The sequence below is a fragment of the Polypterus senegalus genome, chromosome 7 (assembly GCF_016835505.1).
Source record: "Polypterus senegalus isolate Bchr_013 chromosome 7, ASM1683550v1, whole genome shotgun sequence".
NCBI lineage: Eukaryota > Metazoa > Chordata > Cladistia > Polypteriformes > Polypteridae > Polypterus > Polypterus senegalus.
In genome coordinates, this window is record NC_053160.1 from 89037438 (window position 1) to 89064736 (window position 27299).

Below are 27299 nucleotides of genomic sequence, written 5' to 3' on the forward strand. Positions count from 1 at the left end.
AACTTAATTAAAAGTGCAAGCCGAGTACAGAAGTAGCTATTGGAGGACAGAAAAGTAGGAAGTGATCAGAGAATGAAGAAGCGGTGCGGGTCTGTTGCTATACACTAACGTGTTCCTTGGAGGCAACTGTTTTGATTATTAAAATACATAAACTAAAATGCAATTGTGAGCTTCCTAACTGGCTAGTTACCACATAGTAACAAATGCCGGAAGCATTTCGTTAGACGTGTATCTCGCTTTCATTGTGAAACCTGTTTTGTCCCAGTCAAAGCTGTGCAGACCGTTGCCCATTGAACTCTATTGGGTACAGAAGTCTGAGGAATGGAGTCTTCGTTTTGGTGTCAACGCTGCGACTACCTGAGCTTTATACTGTAGTTACTGTTGCGTCCGTTATTTACTGTTACGTTCAGCCTGCGGTACATCTAAAGACTTAAAACACTGGGTCGGTGAAGTCGAATAACTGATACTCTGACTAATTCAAATTACATCGCATTGTTTAGTGGGGCCTACACATTACTTCAGGTTTGTATTAATGTATTCGGGAACAATTTAATACAGTAAAATAAATCATACATCCAGCAGTTAATTTAATCATTCACTTAATAGGTGAATCCGTTTAATAAAGTTTATTTAGGAAAGGCATATATGTGTGTTAACTCTTTACAATATAAATACAGTATGGACATATTAAAGACAAAGTTACCCAGTTTAATGTACATGGTGCACACTATTCAGATGTATAATTCAGTTCCTCACATAGTAAAATAAAAACGACCGATTAAGTCAGCGATAACTAATTGAATAGACTAGTCGCATTGGTCATCACACAATTTTCATCTTTAGCGACGCTTTCCATATGGAACACTTCAGTATACCTCCACTCTCAGATAAATCCAAAAGTACGAGAGTCGCCCTTTAGCCGTTCAAAAACAAGACGCACGTGACAAGTGCCTCCCTTATTAAGTAAGCCCAGACAGCTCCAATTAAATGAGCGTTCGCGTCACTTTGTTGACAGTTGCTAGGAGACAAAGACGCTGATGCCTGGAGATCTATGGTTAATCTGCGTTGTCATGGAAGGGCTGTAAAAGTGGGACAGTCCAGAGGAGAAGTTTGAAACTGAGACTTCAATATCGGTAAGCATATTTTCTTTCTTTCTTTCTTTCTTTCTTTCTTTCTTTCTTTCTTTGTGAAGACTAAACACTTGTTTTCTCATAGATTATTTTCCAAAGGAAAAATAGAACAATAAATGTCATTTCATATTACAATATGCAAGAGCTTTACCGTTTATAACTGAACTTTCTGTTTTTGGAGGAGTAAACATTGATTTAGAAAGCAATACATGAACAGTATGCTCTATACACGCTGCAGTTTTTGCACTGTAGGTGGAAGGCAAGGGTTTTGCATGAAATCACATCAAGAAATGAGCTAAATGGGGAAAAAGTAACTTTTACTTGGTATTTAGGTTGTACTACACAAGTAAATGAATGAACAAAAAAGACTCAAAAATAGCAAAATAATCTAAATCCCTGCGTCTGATTAATATGAATGTAATTTCAGGTAATTTTAAAGACCAAACCACTACAAAAATCCTTTGCAGTAATAAGCTCACTTCAGTGCCTGCCAGTTTAGAGTCGGATGAGAATAATAATAATAATATTGTAGATTATCCTAATTTATCCTGGGGTAGCAGGCTATGTCCTGCTCCTATCTTGTGTACAATTTTCACATTCTCCCTGTGTCAGCGTGTGTTTTCCCTCATTGTTTACTGGTTTTATTCCCACATCTCATTGTCATTTTATGTTAGGTTAACATATTTATGCTCTATAAAATGTGCAGTTTATGAATGTTGGGGTTCATGAGTTGTAAATTGCAGTTTGTGGATTTTGGTATTCATGAGTTGGTCCTCTGATGGACCGGTGCCCCATACATGCTTTGGTTTATGCTTTGCCCATTAAAAGGCTGGGATGGGCTTTGAAACTCTAAAACACTGAACTGAATTAAGTATGAGAATTTATGCTGTGTAATAAATAATAGGGTACATAAATGAGATCATTTTAATATATAATATAATAAGGTACACAGATGAAATACTTTTCCTGTTTAAACATAGGCTAAAAGCCGTGCTCCATTATGTTTTCTGTGGTGCTTATCAATAAAGTTGTAATTTCTTATTAAATGATACCAGGTAATGGTTGGTTCTTTGCAAATTATGCCATCACTCAGAATAACTGTTTGCTTGAATAATAACTTGAATAAAACAGGGATTATAAAATTGAAAGCAGATATTTCATTTATCACTCTTTTATTGATGAATGGAAGCATTTCCATTTTCTGTTTCCTTTTTTGGCTGACATCTATATCCTAGACAACTTACACCTTTTGAGATCACAAATGGTAAAATCTTATTTGTTTTTCCAATTGGAATACAGGCAGGTGAAGAATCTTGCTGATAGTCACACAGTATCAGTAGCAGGATTTGAACCCACCACCTCAGGTTTTGAGGTCCAAAGTCTTAACCACTACATCACACTGAAACTAAAACGTTAGAGAAGACTTTCTATATGAATTTAAATTTTAAAAAGACATTATTTAATACAAGTCTTTCTGTTTGATTATGGAGTGTTGTGGTGCAATGCTTAGTGAAGCCTCATGGTTCCTTCATCCTAGGCTTGAATCCCACATGCAGGCTTTTTATGTCTCATCCCTGACCCCTACCTGGAGTGTACCAGAAACTACTTCCAGCATCAGAGATGGCCTGAAATAGACTTAAATACCTGCATAACCATTTTATAATTATTAGGTGGATGCATATACATTTGTGTGTCTCTCTTTTGCATTTTTTGTCCTGGGGCACACACAACCACAAAAAATGGCACACCCATGTCCTTTTTTGCAGAATCTATCACTGGGATAGTTACCTTACATTGTCTCTTAACCTGGCAGGATAAATTAAGATTGGCCTCCCATCCTGGCTTCCACAATACTTATTGAAATTCTGGTCTTGACCATCATTACCTTTAAAGCATAATGTAGATGTATACACTGTAATATATTCAAATTGTGTGAAAACCATATATTTTACCAGGTAAGACTGAAATACTTTATGAAGCCCAAAGTATAAATGAAGACAGGCTGTTCAGGTTACAACAGACAAAGCAATCAAAATATTTTTTATTATAATCTTACATCATTTCAGCATTTACTAACGAAGAAATTGTCTGTAAGACTATTAAGTCCAATGTTTGCAAGTGTATGGCTCTATGGGTACGTAACCTTTTTATAGGTTTTCATTGTAACCAATGTATTTCAGCAATGGAGTAACTAATTAATGTTAGTCAAAATCCTTTTCAGACTTCGGTTTTAGTTCTTTGTAATGAAATGAGGCTTTGGTATATAACACAATAAAAGTCCTTACTCCTTTTGTGGAAAGCTGCCAATCTTTAGTATTAGCCCCAGTGTAAATAATCATCAATGAACTGGTATTATGTTGTACAGGCCATTACAGATACTTTGTGAAACAGTAGAGAGAGCAGACTGAAACATCCAGTGCTTCTCTGTTATCTAAACATATTCACCGTGATTTACAGTACATTTGTTTAAAAGTAGAAAAAGAAGTTTGGTATTTTATCAAAGGAATAGGGGAAGTCTAATTTCTTACGCAGGAAAACAAGAAACACAAAATTGTGTCTGTTAATAATCAGATGTGTGTTTGTAATAGAAGTGTGAACACTAAAGAAAGAAAAAGTGAGAAGAGAGTGAGGAAGAGTGGAGACAAAGGCAGTGGAGATGAAAAGAGAAGTTTTTCAGAAGAAGGTTCAAATGGGAATCACCTGTAAAGATAAAGTCTGTTGTTAAGTCAGCTGTCTTTCTTGGAAGGCTTTTTAAATTCAGGCAGCAAGGGTCAAAAGCACAAAGATTTTCCTACCATTTTAAAATAGGTGGTTGAAATGTAGAGTTTGATTTAGCATAAACAGCACTGTACAAAGCTGAAAAGTATAACAAATATCCCTGTGTTGAAAAAAGTGTTATAATTTGTTCCTTAAGTGTGCTGATGCTGAATGACGAATTGGAAGCATTAGTAGACAGTGTGTCACATGCATGGCTTAAGCTCTCACTCATTGCAGCGTCTGGGGTAGCTACATACAGTACATTCATAAAAAGGCATATGCACTTGGATTAAGAGTTTAAGCTTTACCTAGGGTACAGGAGGCATGGACATGGTTAAGAAGAAGAACTACTGCTACAGCTTTATAATTTTTATCCACTGATTGGATCATTATGAGATTTTTGATTTAAAAATCATCTGCAAAATTTATTTCCTTTTAGACAGGTTTAAATCCTCAAAAGTAACTGTATGTGTTAAAAGATGCTTGGCTAGTGAATGCTGCCTCATGATCAAATATATCAGTTTATGCTATGTTCGAATATCATTCTTGCCGTATTCAAGGTGAATTCCTGATTCAGAATTGAACAGATATGTGAAAGTTTAATTTAAATAAGTTTAAATTGGCATATATTGGAAGGAAACTTTTGGATAGAATTGCACAATGAGGAGTTTTCAGTCTTTTTAACAACGTTTTACATTTTATTTTGATTCTAAGTATTTTGTTACAATGTATAGACTGCAAATCAGAAATGTGTAGAGTACTACATCTTATTCAAACTGGATACCCCTTACCATATCCTAATATCAAGCATGGGCATATGAGGCAATTTCTCCCCAACAATATTACTTATTAAACATCTTTTTCTTTTGTGTTCAACTTGCCAATGCTTCTCTTTAGAGTTTCCTACAATAAAAAGCTCAATGACAACCTAAGCCTAGAGGAGAAGTGGTACAATCAGGCCAATCACAAGACAGAGGTGAATGTTAAAGACGTTGGCACAGAACATGCAGCACATTTTGACGAGTCTTATGCTACAGTAGCAGAACAGACCTGAACAACACTCTGTACACCCTAGTCTAGTCAAGCTGACAGTCAGTCATCATCACCAAGTTCATTAGTAGCAACATCTGTCATTTATATCTTTAGCTGGGTATGACATTCCCCCAGAATGTTATATAAAAGAATAATATACAACATGTTTCCAAAATGAATGTTATATTTCTTGGCTGACAGAGGTGATTATGCATTTCGGCAGTTGAACATAGCATGCAGAGTCTAAAGTTTAATGGGATGGAGAATCAAATGAACAAAGAGGAATGTAAATTTAACAATATGGAATGTAAAACATGGGACAGGTAAAAAAAATATAATATGCTAACAGTTCTATATTATTAAATTCATAAAAGCTCCTGGTTGTAGTTCAAATATATAGTGACAATTAGGTATTGGTAAAGAAAAGTATCTTAGTAACATTGATATAAACCACATTATTACCTCTAATATTAGTAAATATACAGCATTAATATTGTAAAATTCCTCACATTTAAAAAAAAAGAAGATATTTCAGTTCAGGGATTCACTGTGTAGTATCACAGCTAAGCACTTCTTGCCAGCTATGAACCAGAGATGGGCCTTTGAGTTTCAAAGACACTGTCCTGTCTTAAGAAACAATAAAGAGAGCCCTTCTCCACTCTGAGGACAGCACAGCTTCATAAGCTGCAGTGGGATGCATCTGCATGTGCAATATAAGGTTGGCTTTTGCCCAGCCCCATACTTTTGTGTGGGCCTATGTCCCTCTTGGTCCCCCCTAAGAACTCCTGATCAGGGCAACATTTATCTAAGTTGATCTGTGGTATTGTAGCTAAACTGTTAGAGTATGGTTGGTTATACTTTACTTATTCAGATCAGTTTTCATTTTCGTAAAAGATTGATCTGTAGTCCTCTCTTTTAGTCTAAGTGGATACTAATGCCATATTGCATTCTTCACATGCATAGTCCCTGTTTACTGACATTAAAAGATGCTTTTTTCCATAATTTCAGCACTGAAATCATGGGTTTGGAACTAACAAAGTAATACAAGATCATGTTTGTTGCAGAAGAGGGTGGCAATGAAGCAGGGCTATCAATTATGTTTTCAGCTTGTGATATTGCCATGCTGCTAATATACCATTGAGGTAACCAAGGCCAGCATCTAGTCCCTCGAGTTCCAACTCCAGTTGTGCTAGGGCAGACTGGCCAGATCAAGTCATTGCTTCTTTGGTTTCAGTGCTTGCTTATTAGAGATGAGTCTCTTCCATAAAAAGGTTGACATAGAATGAAAATGGTCTAAACTATCTGGAATGTTCCATTTAATGTATCCAGACACCACTGCCACAAAGAAATTCACCACAATGGAAGTGAATGTCATTGGTTTGTAGTCATTGATACTACTCCTGTTTTCTTTGGCACAGAAGTAATTGATAGGGACCACAGATTCTCTTAGTGAGATATTTAAAATGTCTGTGAAAACAGTACCTAATTGATTAGTACAGGTTTTTAAAAAAGGAGTTTTTACTTTATGGGCATTGCCTTGACATTTTGGAAGTAGAGAAAGAGAATCACAACACGTTTGCCACGATTAAAGGACGAGCACACATTAAGTACATCTAGGAGAGAAAATGTAGATAAAATTGGATAGCACACTGCCTTGAATGCAAGTATTGTATTGTTATTCAAGTTATGCAATGTACTTGCAGGGCCGCGTCTCAAATATTATTTGTAGTTTTTAGATAGATATATCGATACATAGACATTTATTTTTCCCCTAGGGAAATACAGTATCTCCATACCAGTAACGGCGCAACTTATCGTGCAGTGAATACACTTGACTTGAGCATTCATAGTTTTCATACTCTTTCTCTGTATGTTTAGCATTCATTTGCTCAGAGGTTGATTTGCTTGCTGCTTCCTGAGCAGCTCTTCTTTTCTCCACGCTAGTGGCCCGCCTCTTCTCTTCTTTCGTCAGCATCTTTTTACATTAAAGCTGATTAAGTCAGAGTTTGTGTTGCAATCACTTAGTACATTTTCTTTAATTTTTTACTAATGCTGGCACTTAAATCTTCAATCTGCCTCAAGAATGATTTAAGATATGAGGAGGTAGGGGAAGTGACGGCGAAGGCGGTAGGGATGAGAACGGCACCCATATGCATGCGCTGCACAGCCACCCTGCTGGCTGTTGCCAAGAGTTGATTCTACAAAAAGCTAAAATAAAAATGAAAAGAGGAATAACCTTGGAGGTCAGTCATCACCCCGAAAGCGGATAGTAGACGTCACATAGTATATGTGAATCTCGAGATTCTCTCATCTGATGAAACTGAGACTAGCATCATGTCTGGAGGAAATTAGGCACTGCTCATTACCTGTGCTATACCATTCCTGTAATGCAGCATGAGGGTGATATACTGTAGTATCATGCTTTGCATTTGTTTATCAGCAGCAGGGACTGGGAGACTAGAAAGAGTTGAGGAAAAACTGAATGGAGCAAAGTACAGAAATGTCTATAAAGAAAACTTGCTCCAGTGTGCTCTAGATCTCAGGCAGAGTTTAAGGGTTCACTCTCCAACAGGACAATGACCCTAAGCACAAAGCAATGACAACACAGGAGTGACTTTGTGACAACTCTGGGAATGTCCTTCAGTTGTCCAGCCAGAGCCCAGAGCTGAAACCAATAGAAATACAGTAGCTCTCCACTGATGATTTCCATCCAACATGGCAGAACCTAAGAGGATCTGTAGAGAAAAATGGTAGAAAATAGTCAAATCAAAGTGTCCAAAGCTTATTGCATCATACCCCAGAGGACTCCAGTCAGCAATCATTGCCAAAGGTGCTTCAACAAAATGCTAAGTAAAAAGTCTGAATACCTGTGCCAATGGGATGTTTCCATTTTTTATTTTTAATAAATTTGCCAAAATGTGTAAAATTCAATTTTTGATTTGTCTTTCTGAGGAAATAAGTGCTTCTTGATGAGGGAAAAATGAATTTAAATGATTTTAGAAAACGGCTGTAATGTAAGCAAAATGAGAAAAAGTGAAGGGTCTGAATACTTTCTGAATCCACTGTGTGTACTCTGTTGTTTTTTTTTGTTGTTTTTCTATTTATATTTCTGCCTTGCTTTTCAGGCTAACCATTCTGGAATGTCTTCCACATCCCCTGTTTCTTCTTCAGGCCATATTGCTGATAAGCTGAAGGTGGAAAACAATAGATGAGGAAGCGGCTATAAAAGCGTTTAAAAATAAAATGTAGCAGCGATAGGGGCTTCCAAGTCCTCAGTGTCAATCAACAGTAAAAACAGTATGTTTTTTTCTGCCTCATGTGTTTAAAGTAAACAAAGCAAAAAAATCAGATAAATTAATGACTTCTCCTTCAATTAAAGATGTATTTTCAGAAAATCATATTTTTCAAAAAGAGCATCTGACTAGGCCTGCTACTGTACTGTTGACCAGAAGGACAAACAAATTGAGCATGGCTGGAAATGACGAAAAAAGGCCCATAATACCACCCAAAAGGCCTGGTTTTAGGGTCTGTTATATATGTGGACGGGAATTTGGATCTAAGTCAATTGATATTCATGAGCCAAAATGCTTGGAGAAATGGCAAACTGAAAATGAAAAATTACCACCGAACCTGAGGAGGAAAGCCCCACATAAACCTGAAGCACAATCTGAATCACGTAATATTAATGCACTGAATGAGGCGGCATGGCAAAGTTCTCAGGCTCAATTGATCCCTTGTGAAAACTGTGGTCGTACATTTCTTCCTGATCGTCTTCCTGTCCACCAAAGAAGTTGTAAAAACAAAACTGGTTTCAAAAACTCGATCTCAGGGTCTCCAATAGCAGCCCAAAATGGCAGTACATCTATGCAATCACGTGAATCTGTTGGCAAAAAGGACTCACAGCCTGTCCAGAAACCCAAATTTTTAATTTGTTATATCTGTGGCAGAGAATTTGGGGCTGCATCTCTACCAATTCATGAACCCAAGTGCCTTGAGAAATGGCAAAATGAAAATGACAAGTTGCCCAAGAAACTGCGAAGGCCAAAGCCTCAGAAGCTTTCTGTGGCCCAGAATGGAGGCACTTCAGTTGAGAAGCAGAATGAGGCTGCATTTGAGAGCTTCAAATCACAGCTGAGTCCGTGTCCTAACTGCAGTCGGACCTTTGCACCAGACCGGCTTCTTGTTCACCTAAGAAGCTGCAAAAGTAAATCAGGTAGTCTCAGTTTGAAAACTGTTTCTCTTAACAGTGGTGTTGCCAGTACAAACAGCACAATGACTTTGCAAAAGAAAGATCAAGGACCGCATGAGAAGGTAAAGTTATTCACTTAAATGACTGTCACTTTATTGTAAACAGAATCATTCTGAAATCTATTTATTCACTTTGATTTTTCCCCCTATTTTTCCTAATATCAGTGTTTCTCACAATATTCTTTTCATATACAGTATAGTGAGTGTGAAATTGTTATAAATTATAATTACAAAAATAATTAATATTATGCAATTACTTGATTCTCATATGGGTTAGTTTGCTAGTCTGATGCACAGATATTGTTGTGGTCCTTTTTCTTTTCAGGTGGTACATTGTTATACAAAGTTATTACATACAAAGGACGGTGCATGTGCCCAAAACATTAACATTTATATGTTACTTACATAAAAGCCAGATCGAATGTTATTTACCTATTTACCTTTATTTATTTACTTACTTCCTACAGTCACAAGTAGAGTGCAGAGATTCCCTTGTACATATACAAAGAGTGCATTTTTGATCCGATGTAGAACTGTTGTCATGATTTGAGTTTACCTCTGTTATAGCGCGTCTATGTGAAAACAGCAGTGTCAAATGCAGGTTTATTTGGGACCATGAACGCGGCTGAGAGAATAAAACTGAATAAAAAAAACAAAACAAAGCAAAGCTAACCTTTACAAGTATCATACATTACACCGGCTGTTACAGACTGGAATCAAATGTATGTTTTTATTCTAAAATAGTAAGAATACGAGCAGCTCACTTCTCAAAATGGACTTGTCGGGGATCAAACCCATGAAGCTTTGATAACCAGTCAACAGTTGATACCTTTGCGCCACCGAAGCAATCATTGCAAATGTGTGTCAATGTCGCACCCTAATGCGGCTTCTTTTTCTGCAGTTATATTTTTGAATGGATGCACATTTGTTCTGTGATATTTGTACCTTTTGTGAAAGTGTTTCTTTGATATTTGGAATTCAGGCTTCACACATTATACTTCATGTCTACATTTTGTCAATTATTACTAAAACATGAAAAACGTTTCTGTTTTAACGATGTGTTTACATAGAGTGTTGTACACATGGAACACACATGAAATGCAAGTGTTCCAAATAATGATGTAGTATTTACAAAAGGTGTAATTTTGCTTAACTTCTCACTCTATACAACTCTAAGCAACTGACACGCAGGTAAATATACTTGAGCTGAGAAAACTGTGTGGGGTGGGGGGATGTGATAGCAGACTGCTTGCTGTTTGCTGCTTATCAACACATTTAAAGGACAAAAGACGCTGACAGAGAGGTGCAAATGACTGAGAGGTGCAAAACGTTTTAAGGTGGGATGGATCTATGAGTTTTTTTCGTAGGCTCTGGTAATTCTAGTGTTAAATGGTTTACCAAGCACATGTGTGTGACTTGGAATCCCCTTAGCTCAGACCTGTTGGGTTGGCAAACTAAACTGAAAGGTCATATACCCGAGAGAATGCATCCATGTTCATGTGGTGGGAATCTTGGTGATGTTGAATTCAGGATATGTAAGGCTGGATGTCCAGAAATCATCCTTGTGACATGCAGATTTGACTCTTTGTGGAGGGGTCATCCACCATAATGTTGCATGGTACGTCACAAGAGTGAACTCATGGCCAAGGATGTAATACCCCATCTGTTGAATGGCCCACTAAATTGCCAAAGCTACCCACTCCACCGCCGCATACCTGGTGTCCCAGTCCAACAGTTTCCTGCTTTGGTATATTATTGAGTATTCAGCACTATCAATGCTTTGGATCAAGACCTGTGTCTGAAACATTGGTCTGGAGGATAAAAGGAAGAGAAAACTCAGGAGTCAGTAGTATGGGTGCTGACGTGAAGGCCTGCTTAAGATCACAAAATGCAGTGTCTTTATTTTCATCCCATGTCACTTTATTGGGATCCCCCTACTTTGTTAAATTATTCAAGAGCATTGCTGTTTCAGAGAAATGAGGCCCAAACTGTCAGTAGTATCCCGCTAACCCTAAGAAAGCTTGAACCTGCCACTTGGTTTGCAGCCAGAGAAAATGCAATAAAGAAGTGACTTTAGAGCACTGTGTTGAATGGTTGAACAGTCCCTCTCCTCACCATATAACCTAAAAATTTGCCTCTGTTAGTCCAAAATAACATTTTATTAGATTTATCCAAAGCGTGAGAAGGACTGCCAGAATATGTTGTATGTGTTTATCCCACATGTAGGAATAGATGACCATGTCATCCTGGTAGCCGGCACTGTAGGAATTGTACAGCAGTAGCACTTTATCCACCAGACATTGGAAGGTAGCTGGTACTCCATGTAAGCTAAATGAGAGGACATGATACTGCCAGTGTCCACTAGGGGTGCTAAACACTGTCTTTTCCTTTATGGGCTCCATTAAAGGAATTTGCCAGTACCCTTTTGTCATACTGAGTGTAGTCAAGAAATGTGCCTTCCCAAGTCACTTGAGGAAATCATCCACTTGAGGCATCAGGTAAGCATCACATCAGGAGACCTGATTGTGCCAACAGAAATCATTGCAATAATGCCAACTTCTGTTGGGCTTTGGGACCAGAACAGTAAAGTTAATCTCAACGAAAGACAAACAGTAGCCAGTGGAGGGGGAGAATATTACAGGAGGGACTAGAAGGAGTGAAATAACTGTAGTAGTTCTTTAATGTATTCATTTTTTAGTTTAATCACATAAGTTAAACCATTTAAATTGTGGGAGAGGTTTTAGTGACCCAAAGCCAAATTTTAATAATGAGGCCATACACTCATATAATGAATTATTTTATGTTTTATATTTGGAATTAATTTAGACCACTTTGCAGAAATCTGTTTTCACTTTGACTTTATAGCGTCTTTTTCTGTTGATCAGTGTCAAAAAAGCCAAATTAAATCCACTGTGCCTCAATGTTGTACAGTATTAAAATGTGAAACCTTTTAGAGGGTGAATACTTTTTATAGGCACTGTATAGTGAGGAAATGGAAAATTCATTAATGTGATATGGAACAGTTAAAAAGAACATTATTATGATTTCATTGTCCAGAATTCTTTTTTCATTCAGTCACCTAACTTTAACTGCTTCTCCCTTATAGTTTAATGATTCACTCCATTATTAACAGTGATTAGTATTTGATTTTTATTTTTTATCATTTCAGTACATGGCTCTCCATTTTCTCTAGATTTACTGTCAAGTTCAGGGTCCTTGGGAACTGGAGGCTATTGTAGCAGATTTAGGTGCAAGACTGGAACTAACCACGGACCAGGCACAAACTTTGCTTAATTATGTACAGTATCTCAGTCTTTACTATTCTGAAAGTGATGCCATACTTTCAGAGCAGATAGAGTTATCCCTTAAGGGCAGAGTTTAAATTTCTGTCTGGTGTGACGTATATGTATTTTACATATTCTTCTCATGCTAATGGGGTTTTCTTTCATATCCCAAAGCCATTGTGGTAAGCAGCCACAGACACAGACAGGTAGACATCATTGTTTGTACTACCACACATTTATTTACAATTATGTACAACTATTGAACACACAAACATCCCAGTGCCGCAGCACCAATCACCCCAAAGTCCAGGCCTCACAATGCCTCGTCTCTCTTCTGGTCCGCCTCCACTCCTCTCCTCCAAGCTCTGTCCTCGTCCACCTGACTCCAGCCATCGAATGGAGGGAGGCAGCCCCTTTTATAATCACCCGGATGTGCTCCAGGTACCTCTTCCACCGGCACTCCCCAGTGTGGCGGAAGTACCGGCTATACACCCGGAAGCACTCCAAGTATCCCTGATCCTCTTCCCCCCAGCACTTCAGAAGTGCTTAGGTCCAGGGCTCCATAGGCATCGGGGCGCCCCCTGGCAGTGACCACGGGCCCCTACAGGGCTGAATTTCAAAGCTCCGTACCCTTGGTCCCCAAAGCTACCAGGGCGGTCATCCCCGCGTGGTCCGGAGGAGGTGTACCACCCCCAGCCGCGTGCCACACCATGCTTTGCAGTAGTTAATTGGCTCTAAATTGGTCTACACTACATATGGATATAAGCAAGAGTTGTTTGGATAGGATCTATTTTCCCATGAATGCGAGTACAGTGAAAATAAAGTGGTTGGGTGTTCTTAAATTTTTCACATGTACTTATTGTCACAAGAACGAGACATTGACAGATAAAGAGTTGGGGCAGCCACCCGTATATTGTGGTATCCTGGCTGCAAAAGTCGTTTTCTTTCAGCACAATACAGAGCACTGAAGTGCACACAACCGAGTCCAAAACAAGACTAAAGAAACAAAGGAAAAGGGGCAGGTTTTAAAGGGGGAGACAGGAAGTGAGGTCGTATGGATCCGGCACGTGGTCTTCCACCATTGGCTCAGAGCGGAGGTGACATCAGAGGGACTGGAGCTGGTGTGGCCGACTTCCATTGGCTCAGTCCCGGAAGTGATGTCAGGTGATCCAGGTGAAATCCCGGGGATGGTCTACAGGCAAGGGAGAAAAGAGTCAGTGCACTCTGCCACACCCCGCATGCCTCGAACTGCCTTCACTCAAGCCCTTTAGCTGCCTCCCATGCGACGTGTGTGACAAGGCCCCCCCCTTAGCCCAGACCCGACGGGTCGGGCGACCCTAACCGAGAGGTCGTGAACCCGAGAAAGAGCATCAGCGTTGGCGGAGAGCGCCCCGACGATGAACGAGCGAAAACTTGTACGGCTGCAGGTCAAGAAACCACCGGGTGACCGCGGATTCGACTCCTTGTGGAGGGCCATCCACTGTAGGGGTGCATGGTCCGTGACAAGGGTGAATTCCCGGCCCAACAGGTAGTACCTCAGCTGAGTAATCGCCCATTTAATCGCCAGAGCCTCCCTCTCCACCGCAGCATACCTGGTCTCCCGGTCCAACAGTTTCCGCTCAGGAACATGATGGGGTGCTCCACACCATCGACGCTTTGGCTCAGCACGGCCCAGGCCTGTGTCCGGCGTCCGTCTGGAGGATGAAAGGCAAAGAAAAGTTAGGTGCCATCAAAACAGGTGTGGACGTAAGGGCCTGCTTTAAGTCACCAAATGCAGCCTGTTTTTCAGTCCATACCACAATGTTCGGGCCCTCTTCTTTGTTAAATCAGTCAAGGCGCCGCTTCTCCAAAACCGGGTACAAACCGGCGGTAGTACCCGCTAACCCGAAAGGCTTGGACCTGCCGCTTGGTTCATGGACGGGCCATTTCAGAATGGCATCAATTTTGGAGCACTGTGGCCTTACGGTACCCCACCCACCAGGTAGCCTAAATATTTGGCCTCGCTTAATCCAAGAAGCATTTCTTGGGATTAATCCGAGCCCGCCTCACCAAGTGTCCGTAATACCGCTTGGACATGCTGTAGGTGTTCCTTCCATGTGCTGGAATAGATGACCACGCCATCCAGGTAGGCAGCACTGTATGAGTTATGAGGCGAAGCACTTTGTCCACCAGACGCTGAAAGGTTGCTGGAGCCCGTGTAACCCAAATGGAAGGACACGATACTGCCAGTGTCCGCTAGGGGTACTAAACGCGTTTTTCCTTCGGAGTCCGTTAAAGGAACCTGCCAGTACCCTTTCGTCATGTCAAGTGTGGTCAGGTATTGAGCCTGTCCAAGCCTCTCGAGGAGGTCGCCCAGCGTGGCATTGGATAAGCATCAAATTGGGAGACTTGATTAAGCCGACGGAAGTCATTGCAGAACCTCCAACTTCCGTCAGGCTTACCGACGAGCACAATGGGGCTGGACCAGGGACTATAACTTTCCTCAATCACACCTAGCTCCAGCATGCGCTTGATCTCAAGCTCCACTTCAGCCTTTTTTGCCTCGGGAAGACGATACGGGCGTTCTCGGACAACAACCCCGGGCTCTGTCACGATGTTGTGCTCAATCAGAGAGGTCCTTCCGGGTTCTCACTGACTACCCGAACGGTCCGGATAACTGTTTCCAGCTCCTGCCGCTGTCTGGGACTTAAGTCCGTGCGAAGTTAAGGTCGTGTGTGTGGCGAAGAGTGAGCGGGCTGGCCGGAGGAGGGATCGGGGTCCCTGTCCTTCCACGGTTTCAGCAGGTTCACATGATAAACCCGCTCCTTTGGCCGACGATTGGGTTGACTCACCAAATAGTCGACCAGTCCCTTCCTCTCCTTAACTTCGTAGGGGCCCTGCCAGTGGGCAAGCAATTTAGAGTGGGAGGTAGGCACTAGGACCATGACCCGATCTCCCGGGCGGAACTCCCAAGAGGCGTGCGCGGTTGTAGTACCGGCCTGTGCTGCTTGAGCCTCCTCCATGTGACTTTTAAGGACAGGCGAATTTTTCCAAATCTATCGCAGAACTCTGCGATATATTCCAGTATGTTTGTGGAGGGAAGAGCCTCTTCTTCCCAGCCTTCTTTCAAAATATCTAATATGCCCCGAGGTTGTCGCCCGTATAGTAGTTCAAAAGGGGAGAACCCGTGGAGGCTTGTGGGACTTCCGATAGGCAAAAAGGACGAGGGGGAGGAGCTGATCCCAGTTCCTTCCATCCTCGCTGACCACCTTACGCAGCATTTGCTTGAGAGTTTGATTAAACCTCTCTACTAATCCGTCGGTTTGAGGATGATACACCGAGGTCTTTAAATGCTTTATTTTCAGTAATCTGGCAGTCTCCTTGAACGTTTCCGAGGTGAAGGGGGTCCCCTGGTCTGTCAAGACTTCTTTGGGGATCCCCACGCCGAATACCCCTAGTAATTCCCGCGCGATGGCTTTAGAGGTAGCTGAGCGCAACGGAACAGCTTCGGGGTATCGTGTAGCGTAATCCACGAGGACTAAAATGTACTTGTGTCCTCGGGCTGAGGGCTCCAGGGTCCCACCAGGTCGACCCCGATTCTGTGGAAGGGAACGTCAATCAGTGGAATAGGAATGAGAGGAGCACGGTCCCTCCTAGGAATTTGTCGCAGTTGACACTCCGGGCAGGAAGCGCCAAAGCGGCGAACCTCCTCATTAATTCCTGGCCAGTAGAAACGGAGCTTGATCCGCTCCAGAGTTTTTTCGGTGCCCAGGTGGCCACCTAGGAGGTGGGCGTGTGCTAGCTCACAGACCTGCCGCCGGAAGGTGCGCGGCACTAGCAGCAGCCTCGTCTCCTGCCCGTCATGCATTGCTACACGGTAAAGGAGGTCATTATCTAGCACAAAGTAGGGGCCCTGTGGCATCGACTGATTAGTGCGCTGGCCATTGACAAGGACCACTGCATTTTTTACAAACTTCAGGGAGTCATCATTCCATTGCTCCCTTCTAAAAGAAGCCGGCGTTTCTTTAAATTGGAACCGCAACACGGAGAGAGGGTCAGCGTCGACCTCAATGGGCGTGGTTTCCTCCCGCTCCGCGGCGTTGGTGGATGGCGTGTTAGCCCGCGACGGCCGGGAGTTGCCACGCCAGTCAGGGCGACTGCCGTCTCTCTCTGCCGGCTGATTACACGGCGTGGAGGCAGCTTGAGACGGGTTATCTCCGTCCATAACGAGGCCCAAATTAACCCCGGAGTGGTATGTGTCTCACCGCTTTTGATTTTAGACCAGTCCGCCCTAGTATCACCGGGTGTGGAGGATCAGGTAGGACGCTACGGTGAGCTTCTGAACTGACCCTCCGTAACTGATGACACAGCGGCGGACCTGTACCAGCGGATGTCTCCGTGGACACAGGTTATACCGGTCTTAAATTTAGCCACTGTTGCGGTTGCACAAAGCGGCGGCAACAATGAAATGTTGCTGCGGAGTCGAACAAACCTGTGGTCTTGTGTCCGTTGGCGATCACCACGCCAGTATGTGGGACCGCCAACGGATTAGCCAGAGCACACCAACCCTCCTCACCCTCCACCTGCATTCCTCCTTGCCTCCAAGCGGTTTGCGCCAGCGCCCGCTGGACGCCAATACGGGCTCCGGATTGTACAGGGTGGGGCTAGGTCTTGGAACATACCCGGCTGAGTTTGACATGAGGACGGTTCTGCTCCCCCAGAGTGTGAGGCCGCCCTCTGCGTCTCCATAAGCTCTATGAGCTCAGACATGTTCTTGAACCGCCGCCCCAAACCGGCTGGGTGAAGCCACGGGAAGCGCTTCCAGGAGCAGATAGCAAGCTACCTGCTCTATTATTTGGTAGGGCGTGTTTTCAAATGGCGTAGCCAATGCCCTACCATTGCCCATAAGGACCAGGCTTGTTTGTTGGTTGGCCGCTCAGGGTCCAACCTCCATGCTTTATTTTATTCACCTGCCAGTCTGGGGCACCCCTAGGTGGTAAATGGGGCTTTGGTTTCGCAGGAAGGCAGGCACTCTCCCCCAAGAGAGCATACTGAGTCCCTTTGCCTCCCTCCAGGGCAGCCCATTCTGTGAGCCCCACCCGCACACTCCCTGGCCACTCCGGATGGGCTAGTTATGAGTGCCGGGAGCGGAGCCCGCACCGGGTCACGCCGAACCACGGGCACCCTCCCCGCCTGAATACTCGGCCCCGATACGCTCCCACCTGGGTATATTGCAGGTCCTGTCCCCTTCTCCTCCGGGACTTCTCCATCCTGCCGCTACGCCACTGTCACAAGAACGAGACATTGACAGATAAAGAGTTGGGGCAGCCACCCGTATATTGTGGTATCCTGGCTGCAAAAGTCGTTTTCTTTACCAAATACAGAGCACTGAAGTGCACACAACCGAGTCCAAAACAAGACTAAAGAAACAAAGGAAAAGGGGCAGGTTTTAAAGGGGGAGACAGGAAGTGAGGTCGTATGGATCCGGCACGTGGTCTTCCACCATTGGCTCAGCGGAGGTGACATCAGAGGGACTGGAGCTGGTGTGGCCGACTTCCATTGGCTCAGTCCCGAAGTGATGTCAGGTGATCCAGGTGAAATCCCCCGGGGATGGTCTACAGGCAAGGGAGAAAAGAGTCAGTGCACTCTGCCACACCCCGGCATGCCTCCGAACTGCCTTCACTCAAGCCCTTTAGCTGCCTCCCATGCGCACGTGTGTGACATTATATATGTGTGTATATATGTGTATTAAATGATCTGATCTGTTTATTTTTAAGACAACGTCTGTTACACGTCCAAGAACAGTTATTTGTTACATTTGTGGCAGAGAATTTGGAACCAAGTCTATTGACATTCATGAACCGCAGTGCTTGAGGAAATGGCATATAGAAAACAACAAATTGCCAAAGAATATGCAGCGGACAGAACCAAAAAAGCCTGAAGTCACAGTTATAGCAGGTGAACCCAAAATTTGTATTTTTGTAAATTTCTTAGTATTTTTGATGTATTTTTTCATATGATGGTGAAAATAATAATGGCAAGACATGACAATTTTGATCTATTTTATTCTAGATGTCTCTTCTTTCTTATAGATAGTCTTTCTTCCATTTTCATTTAGCCTTATGATGAAAAAAGGGGTAAAATAAGACAGAATTATTGCTTAATAGTCAAGTTAAAAACATCTGTAGCTGATTCCTTTAATTAATGCAAATGATATCATTCCTGTTGGTTTACATACATTCATACCTGAAACACATTAAATTCGTATCTAGATTTTGCTTTTGGGTTGTCACCTTTGGTGGTCCACACTTGGGCCGTGAATATGCAAGCCAAGTGTAAGTCAGTCTTTTTCAGCATCTGTATGTTGGAAACCCTTTGACACTTCATCTTGCTTTTTTAGGTACTACAAAGGAATTAAAGGCATGATGAAAGATTGAAATTAAAGGCAATGGCCTTTGGACAAAATTAGTTCTTGTTCAATTTAAAAAGATACTCCACTGATTTTTAAAGTATCATTGGGTTAAATTTTGTCTAGGGTTACTCATTCAAGGCACATGATTGGATTTTAAATAGATGATGTGGTTTGCAGGAGGAAGACGTTCTGCCATTAGGTGAAGAGAGTGGGCCCGATTCCCATCCATGTGTTGTCTGGTTACACAAGAATAGTGACAGACGTCCTAATGTATTCTCAAAAACAGATACTGTCACACATTTAGACAAAAGTCACAAAAAGGTTTGGGGCAGCCACCTGTATATTGTTTCCTGGCTGCAAAATTGAATGAATTCAATAGATTGGAGTCCAGAAAAGAACCGATTTGCTTGTAAAAAGATGACGATTATAAAGGCGAGAGGAGGAAGTGATGTTATCAATAGGGCCGACACCGGAAGTAGTGTCATCATTAGGGCTGGAACTGGAATTGACATCATCAGTAGGCCCACAACAGGAAGTGAGAGAAAGAGGTAGCGCACTTCGCCACAACCTGGGATGGCATGGAATTACTCTCATTCAGGCCCTTTAACTGTCTCCCATGTGCACATGTGTGACAATGCATTCATTATAACTAATAAAACAAAATGGGGAAGGATAAATAGGATGCATACACATTCAGAAGGATAGACACATCATAAATTAAATCCTACTACCTGCCAGAGCCTTCTTAGCCTGAGCTTTCTTTTTCTCAGGTGGAGTGACTCATCTACATGTCTGTCTGTTAAGAAAAACAGTAAAGCACTCCTTTCTAACTTTTCATGTTTTTTCTCTCCCACAAACTTGGCTTGCTTCCTTTCCCTCAACAGCCTGTCTTCACCACAGTCTATCACATGACTTTAAGCTTACTGACCATCTGACTTGATGATTGTTTTATCATGGAAAGGCTTTTGAGAACACCTCTCCTCAGTACGCATACCCTTTCATACTCATACAGTATAATGTTTTACTCTCTTTTACTCTGACCTTTCTTTATTCTAAGTCATGGAATTATTGGCACTTTAAACACCCTCCCAAGTCATTTCCAGACCATGTCCTGAAATCACTTTTGGTGTCAGGGTGATTTGCTTTGATAACAAGGAAATTAGTCTCAATTGGCCTTAAAGGGTTCAGTTACCTCAAGATATTTGCTTTTGCCCTTGGGAGATTGCATTTCCCAATCCAGCAAAAACAAATCACTGCTGCATTCTGCTTTCTGCTCCTACCAGTACTGTACATTTTTCTATCAAAATATAAAGAGTAAACCTGTCATTCTACTTGCTGAGTTACCCTCTATTATTATATTGTGAATGTCCTGGTTGGTTTCACAGTCCCTGTTAGCACTCTAACCTGGAACCATCAATAGGCATGAACTGAAATGAGCCAGGGCAAATGAGAACACATGAACAAGCAAGACGTGCTCCATCCATTTAATAAACAGTTAATAAATAATCTATAACAACAGGTGCTTTACCATGAAAGTTAAAATCAGTCAAAAAATCACTATTCCATTAAAGTCATGCAGATATTGGGCTTCTCTGTCTCACCCAGCCAACGCATCTTCCAACCTGTCAGACCCTGCTCAGGTCTTGCAGCCGGTGGAGAAACCAGCAGCTGCAGACACTACCTCTGGCTCTCACCATGACTGCCACATACTGGATCCCTAGCAGGGCTGCTCTTTTACCCCTCGCTCCCTCTAGTGCTCAACAGGGGATAATCCACTCCTGGAGTTTTGATTGCTTCCTCCTCCATGGGTTCACTGACTGCCTGCTTCCCATCACTGGTTTGAATTCCCCAATTCTGCATTCTTTTTCTCTCCTTTCCTTTCAGGTTTTTCTTTTTCTTTTCCACTTCGGGCTATTCCTTTTAGACACTTGTGAGTGTGGACCCAGTTAGCACCGATGTGGGGTAGCCAACCTCATTAAACAATCAACTCACACCTAACACCCCATGTCTGTCCAGCGCCTCATTCATGCACACACCAACAGAGCCCATGTTGCACCATTTTTTAAAAACCCAGCCTACAGTCATGGACCTCAAAGTGCTTCACCACAAATATACAGTGGTGTGAAAAACTATTTGCCCCCTTTCTGATTTCTTATTCTTTTGCATTTTTGTCACACAAAATGTTTCTGATCATCAAACACATTTAACCATTAGTCAAATATAACACAAGTAAACACAAAATGCAGTTTTTAAATGATGGTTTTTATTATTTAGGGAGAAAAAATATCCAAACCTACATGGTCCTGTGTGAAAAAGTAATTGCCCCCTTGTTAAAAAATAACAACTGTGGTGTATCACACCTGAGTTCAAATTCCATAGCCACCCCCAGGCCTGATTACTGCCACACCTGTTTCAATCAAGAAATCACGTAAATAGGAGCTGCCTGACACAGAGAAGTAGACCAAAAGCACCTCAAAAGCTAGACATCATGCCAAGATCCAAAGAAATTCAGGAACAAATGAGAACAGAAGTAATTGAGATCTATCAGTCTGGTAAAGGTTATAAAGCCATTTCTAAAGCTTTGGGACTCCAGCAAACCACAGTGAGAGCCATTATCCACAAATGGCAAAAACATGGAACAGTGGTGAACCTTCCCAGGAGTGGCGGCCGACCAAAATTACCCCAAGAGCGCAGAGACGACTCATCCGAGAGGTCACAAAAGACCCCAGGACAACGTCTAAAGAACTGCAGGCCTCACTTGCCTCAATTAAGGTCAGTGTTCACGACTCCACCATAAGAAAGAGACTGGGCAAAAACGGCCTGCATGGCAGATTTCCAAGAAGCAAACCACTGTTAAGCAAAAAGAACATTAGGGTTTGTCTCAATTTTGCTAAGAAACAGTAAAATATGGTGGTGGTAGTGTGATGGTCTGGGGTTGTTTTGCTGCTTCAGGACCTGGAAGGCTTGCTGTGATAGATGGAACCATGAATTCTACTGTCTACCAAAAAATCCTGAACGAGAATGTCCGGCCATCTGTTCGTCAACTCAAGCTGAAGCGATCTTGGGTGCTGCAACAGGACAATGACCCAAAACACACCAGCAAATCCACCTCTGAATGGCTGAAGAAAAACAAAATGAAGACTTTGGAGTGGCCTAGTCAAAGTCCTGACCTGAATCCAATTGAGATGCTATGGCATGACCTTAAAAAGGCGGTTCATGCTAGAAAACCCTCAAATAAAGCTGAATTACCACAATTCTGCAAAGATGAGTAGGCCAAAACTCCTCCAGAGCGCTGTAAAAGACTCATTGCAAGTTATCGCAAACGCTTGATTGCATTTATTGCTGCTAAGGGTGGCCCAACCAGTTATTAGGTTCAGGGGGCAATAACTTTTTCACACAGGGCCATGTAGGTTTAGATTTTTTTTCTCCCTAAATAATAAAAACCATCATTTAAAAATTGCATTTTGTGTTTACTTGTGTTATATTTGACTAATGGTTAAATGTGTTTGATAATCAGAAACATTTTGTGTGACAAACATGCAAAAGAATAAGAAATCAGGAAGGGGGCAAATAGTTTTTCACACCACTGTATCTGAGAAATCTCTTTAGCATTCTCTTGGAGTACCCATTATGTTCTTTGACTTCCTTGGTTGCTCCTGGAGGTTTCATTTTCACAGTCTCATACCTTTTAGGGGTACTGTCAATCTATCTATCTATCAAAATACGCATGCAAACTTATAGACCTACTGTCCACATACGGTAATACTTTTTATGTCATCCTACGTGTGAACAAGAAAGATCAGAAGTCTAGAAATATTAAATATAGTGGCTTATTAATCCAAAAAATATAGGAGACAGAAGAAGCAGAGAGAGCACAGGCTATGCAATATGACAGAAAGCTAACCTTATCTGCCTAATTGCAGCTATTTATACAAGTGATTAGCATGTCTCATCAGGTTGCTCACTTTCTAAAGGCGTTTTCACACCTAGTTTGTTTGGAGCTTTTTTTTATACTCTGGAATGATTTCTCCTGTGGTCCGGTTTATTTTTTAGGTTGATATGAACATGCCAATCACAATCAGCAACAACTGAAGTGAGAGTATTTAGAAATGGTGGTCAAGTTTAGAAAAGAAATGATCCTTTGGAGTGGTTCACATGAGTTATGAATATGAACTGACAAATTGCTAATCTAACAACAAGAAATACTGTGCATTATGGGATATATTTCTGTTGAAAACCTCACACAGGGACCATTTAGGTCAGTCCTAGCACCTGATTCAGCTTTAGAGTCTCTTTATGTCTTTCTTGATTGGACAGCAATTGACCACTTAAAAGAAAAGGTTTTAGTTCACATGTGGTCAGGTAGGTCAAACTATATACAAAGTTGGTGAGAAACAAATGTTCTATGTGACCAACAATTAAAGCCCCTAGTCTGCATCACACATTGGGCACAATGAAGACACTGGGGACACATTAACTTTGATAATATGTAGTAAATGTTGATTAAATGTTCCAAAATATACATTATTGGAAACATGGGATGGGCGGCACGGTGGCGCAGTGTTAGCTCTGCTGCCTCGCAGTTAGGAGACCAGGGTTCGTTCCTCCCTGCATGGAGTTTGCATGTGTCCCTGTGTCTGCATGGGTTTCCTCCGGGTACTCCGGTTTCCTCCCACAGTCCAAAGACATGCTGGTTAGGTGTATTGGCAATTCTAAATTTTCCTTGGTGTGTGTGTATGTGCCCTGCGGTGGGCTGGCACCCTGCCTGGAGTTTGTTTCCAGCCTTGCACCCTGTGTTGGCTGGGATTGGCTCCAGCAGACCCCTGTGACCCCGTAGTTAGGATATAACGGGTTGGATAATGGATGGATGTATGGATACATGGGGCCATCTTACCAGAGTGGCCAGAAATTCCAGTAAGCTTCCATTCTCAACAAAAGAGAAGGACAACTTTGATTGCTTGTCTTCTGTTCAAAAAGTGCCCTTTGCTGCCACCTGCTGACCAAGAGAAATTCTGTTAGATTTCCATTTGTCTTCAATGACTGCTTTCTCACGACTGGTGCCTTCGGAGGGGAATATGTTTTAATTAGAGTTTGCTTTCTTCCGGTGTCCCATGCTTAACTCCTCTACCACTTGGAGGAATTCTTCAGCCACCTGATTAGTCTCCTGTTTTAAAGTTTGACTAATTTTCCGCTTGTCTGCTCTTATTTTCATTTCTTGTGCTTATGCTTTCCATGTTAATTCCTTGCCATCCAGGCGGCCTGCTAGACTGTATATACTCATACATTGACACATAATCCACATATGCACATTATGAACTATTTTTTTCCACTCCAAAAGCTCTAATTTATATAATATTAACAATTTAAAAGAAGTATCTATAGGTCATAATTGCACTAAATGGGGAAAACAGCAGAGTTTAATTTGTGCCTTCCTCTTTAGTTTTACCAAAGCTGTCTTACTCGGTGTGGATCCATTGAAGCCTGATGTGGTTTTTGTTTGACATTATTGCATTTGATGGCCATTCCATCAGATAGTTACTCTTTATTGATTTAAGTAATGTTTAAACTGTCTGCCTATGAGGGAAATGACAGATTTACTTTTCATTTCCCAGCTACAGGCTCTTATGATATTGCAGCCATGAATGAGGCAGCGTGGCAAAGTTCCCAGGCCCAGCTGGTGCCTTGTGATATCTGTGGGCGCACTTTCCTCCCAGACAGACTCATTGTCCACCAGCGTGCTTGCAAGCCGAAATCAAAATAAAAGTGTCTATCCTGAACAAAGTCTCCAGGCAACCTTTTGCTATTGTATCAGTCGCAGCAAAATGGAAAGACAGAGCATATTAAATGTATGTGTGTATTTGTTAATGGTTAATGTTAATGACTATTTGTCTGACTCAGTAATACTTTGTACATTACAAAATTTCTGAAATGTTTCTGAGACACCTATCTATTAAAGGAACTTTTGTGTTTGTATTGAAATATTTTTTGTAATACTTTGCATTGTATAGTATCAATTACACTTGCTGAGCTTGCTATGATTGTTTTTCTTAATTGAGAAATGTTTTAATGGTTTAGTCATTTTCCTATTAGAAAGTTTTTTTTTTTTATTATTATTATTATTATTTCTGACTGATATGTTATTTACATTTTTAAATTAATATTTGTATAATTTATTTTTGGGTGACACAGAGGTGCTACAGCATTCAGAATCCCTGTCCGGACACCATCTTTGTGCAGGCTGGCTTTCATTGGCTATTCGCTGGTAATTTACAAAATAAGCATTCATTACAGCATTTGAAAACTTTTTTTGGAGCGTGCCCTGTCCAAGAGTTGTTCCTGTCTCACAGGAACAATGCTTGCTGGGATAGCTTCCAACTGCCATGCGACCCTACACTGGATACGTGGATTATTGCATGGATGAAGCATATTCATGTTAACTTGAATTGTTCATGATGACGTGGAGAGGAGAATATTGGAATTAAGCAAGCAGCTTTGGAATTTTAAGTCAGTCGATCTGTTGTCTTGTGCTCTATGCTGTCAGGATGGTCCACTGACCCTGAACTGGAATAAATAAATGAGGACTAGTGCTACATCCCGGGGTGGTTCCTGCTACGTATCCAGTGATACCAGTATGAACTCCACTCCCTGTCACCCTGAACTGGATTAAGTGAGCTAGGAAAATAAATTTCTCAATGAATGATTTTTCTTTTACCACCTATTAATGAATCAATGCACATACTGTACAAAAACTACTAGATTAAATTACTGTTGATCAGATATTTTGATTCCTTATTTATGTTAAGCAAGGTAAATTTACCGATTATATTATTTGTTCAAAATATCTATACTATACATCCATTTTTAAATCTGCTCATTCCATTATAAGGTGGCAGAGAACCGGTTCAGTGCATCTCCCTCTTGGAAGTGTATGGTAATCAATGTGCTGGGGGGTTTATTGATAATCTGACGTCTTTACATGCTCATTTTAACTTCCCTAGTTCAACCTCCTTTTCCTACCTACAACTCTACTCAGCCCTCAGAACGTGTCGGGTTTATCTAACCACTCATTATAGTTTATTTTTTGTTCCTTCTCTCAAATAAAACAAAATGTTTCTGCTCTCAACTCCTTACTTTGTATAGCATCTTACAAAGCTCTCCCCTTGATTTCTCTTTGGTCCAGAGACCTTTCTCCTCTCTTTTTCCCACCTCTCATTGTACAATGTATTCTCCAATGTTGGATTTAGCTCTAGAAATCATAACTACCAGCACACACAATTCAGAATTCTACATTGACTTTATCCTAATCCATGTGAATGTCATCTGATGGACCTCACTGCTGATCGTTTTGTCAGTTATGTTCATTTAGTTTAACTGGTATGTTTCTCTACATGTTCAGGCATTGCCCTCTTGCCTTTTCCTTTTAGAACCACATATGTCTCCTATTATTTTTTTTCTCTTTTAATTATTTTTCTGTTGCTTCCTTTCAGACCTGTCTATACTAACACTTTAACCACCTCAGCATTAATTGTTCAGTTTTGGTACTGTGGTGGCCATATTAATTCTTGCCTCCTACAGGAAGGCACTTGAGCATGTTACTGCAGACAAGTGGTAGTCCTCCTTGTACAATTTAATGCACTTTTAATTATTCGCATCACAGAATAATGTTGAAATTTGAACTGCTATTGCCCAGATGTTGAAATCCCAAGGAGCTGCAATACCTTGATATTGTTTTTCTGTTAACATGAGCTTTTTTCCTTTTATCTTTGTTGTTGTGGCTTGATCATGATCCTTTAACTTTCCTCTTCTCGAGTGACTAGATTTCACTAAATATATAACCTTTGCCTCAAGCTGTGCACAACGGGAGAGACTGGATTGCATTCTCTTCTATCTTATGGCTGTTTATTGTTGATACCGCCTGTTATTTTGTCTTTGATTTCATAAACTGTCAAAGAGTCACATCCCATCCAGGCAACATCAAGATAGACACTTAAAATGAGAAAGTGTCCACTCACCCGTTCACTCATGTCACATATGCATATTTTGGAGATTTGGGAGAAAACTAGTCCAACAAATGCAACCTGACTGGGCTTGGATTCGAATCCACATCCACAGGGGTACCACCTTCTCAAAGAGTAAAAACATTGTTCCTTCAGATGTTTAATAATTCTTTCTACTTTTAAAGCTTAAATATTCCAACACCAAAACTAAAAATGAAAATCCCATTTTAATCATTTCTTCAATCAGTCTATGGAACTTCTTTACAGAAACTCACATATTTATGCACAGAATTAGCCAGATGGCTTTTATAAGTTTACTGGCTTATGTCATACACTGTGTGTTAGTCTTATAATTAGGATGTTGATGAGAAATTATTACCACCCCAGGATTATTATTATACATTATTGAGACATTATCCAGTGTCAGACTGTTCAGTTGTTGTACAGTTGAAAATGGTTT

The 27299-nt window shown here is 41.4% G+C and overlaps 1 protein-coding gene across 1 annotated transcript; it reads left to right on the forward strand.

Annotated features, from left to right (window-relative positions):
• The first annotated feature begins 1081 nt into the window (after positions 1–1081).
• Positions 1082–25619, forward strand: LOC120532702 (zinc finger protein 474-like). Its single transcript, XM_039758996.1, has 4 exons — positions 1082–1133; positions 8045–9230; positions 18208–18388; positions 24455–25619. The coding sequence occupies exons 2-4, from the start codon at positions 8277–8279 to the stop codon at positions 24601–24603; spliced, it is 1284 nt and encodes a 427-aa protein (XP_039614930.1). The 5' UTR covers positions 1082–1133; positions 8045–8276; the 3' UTR covers positions 24604–25619.
• Positions 25620–27299: the final 1680 nt, after the last annotated feature.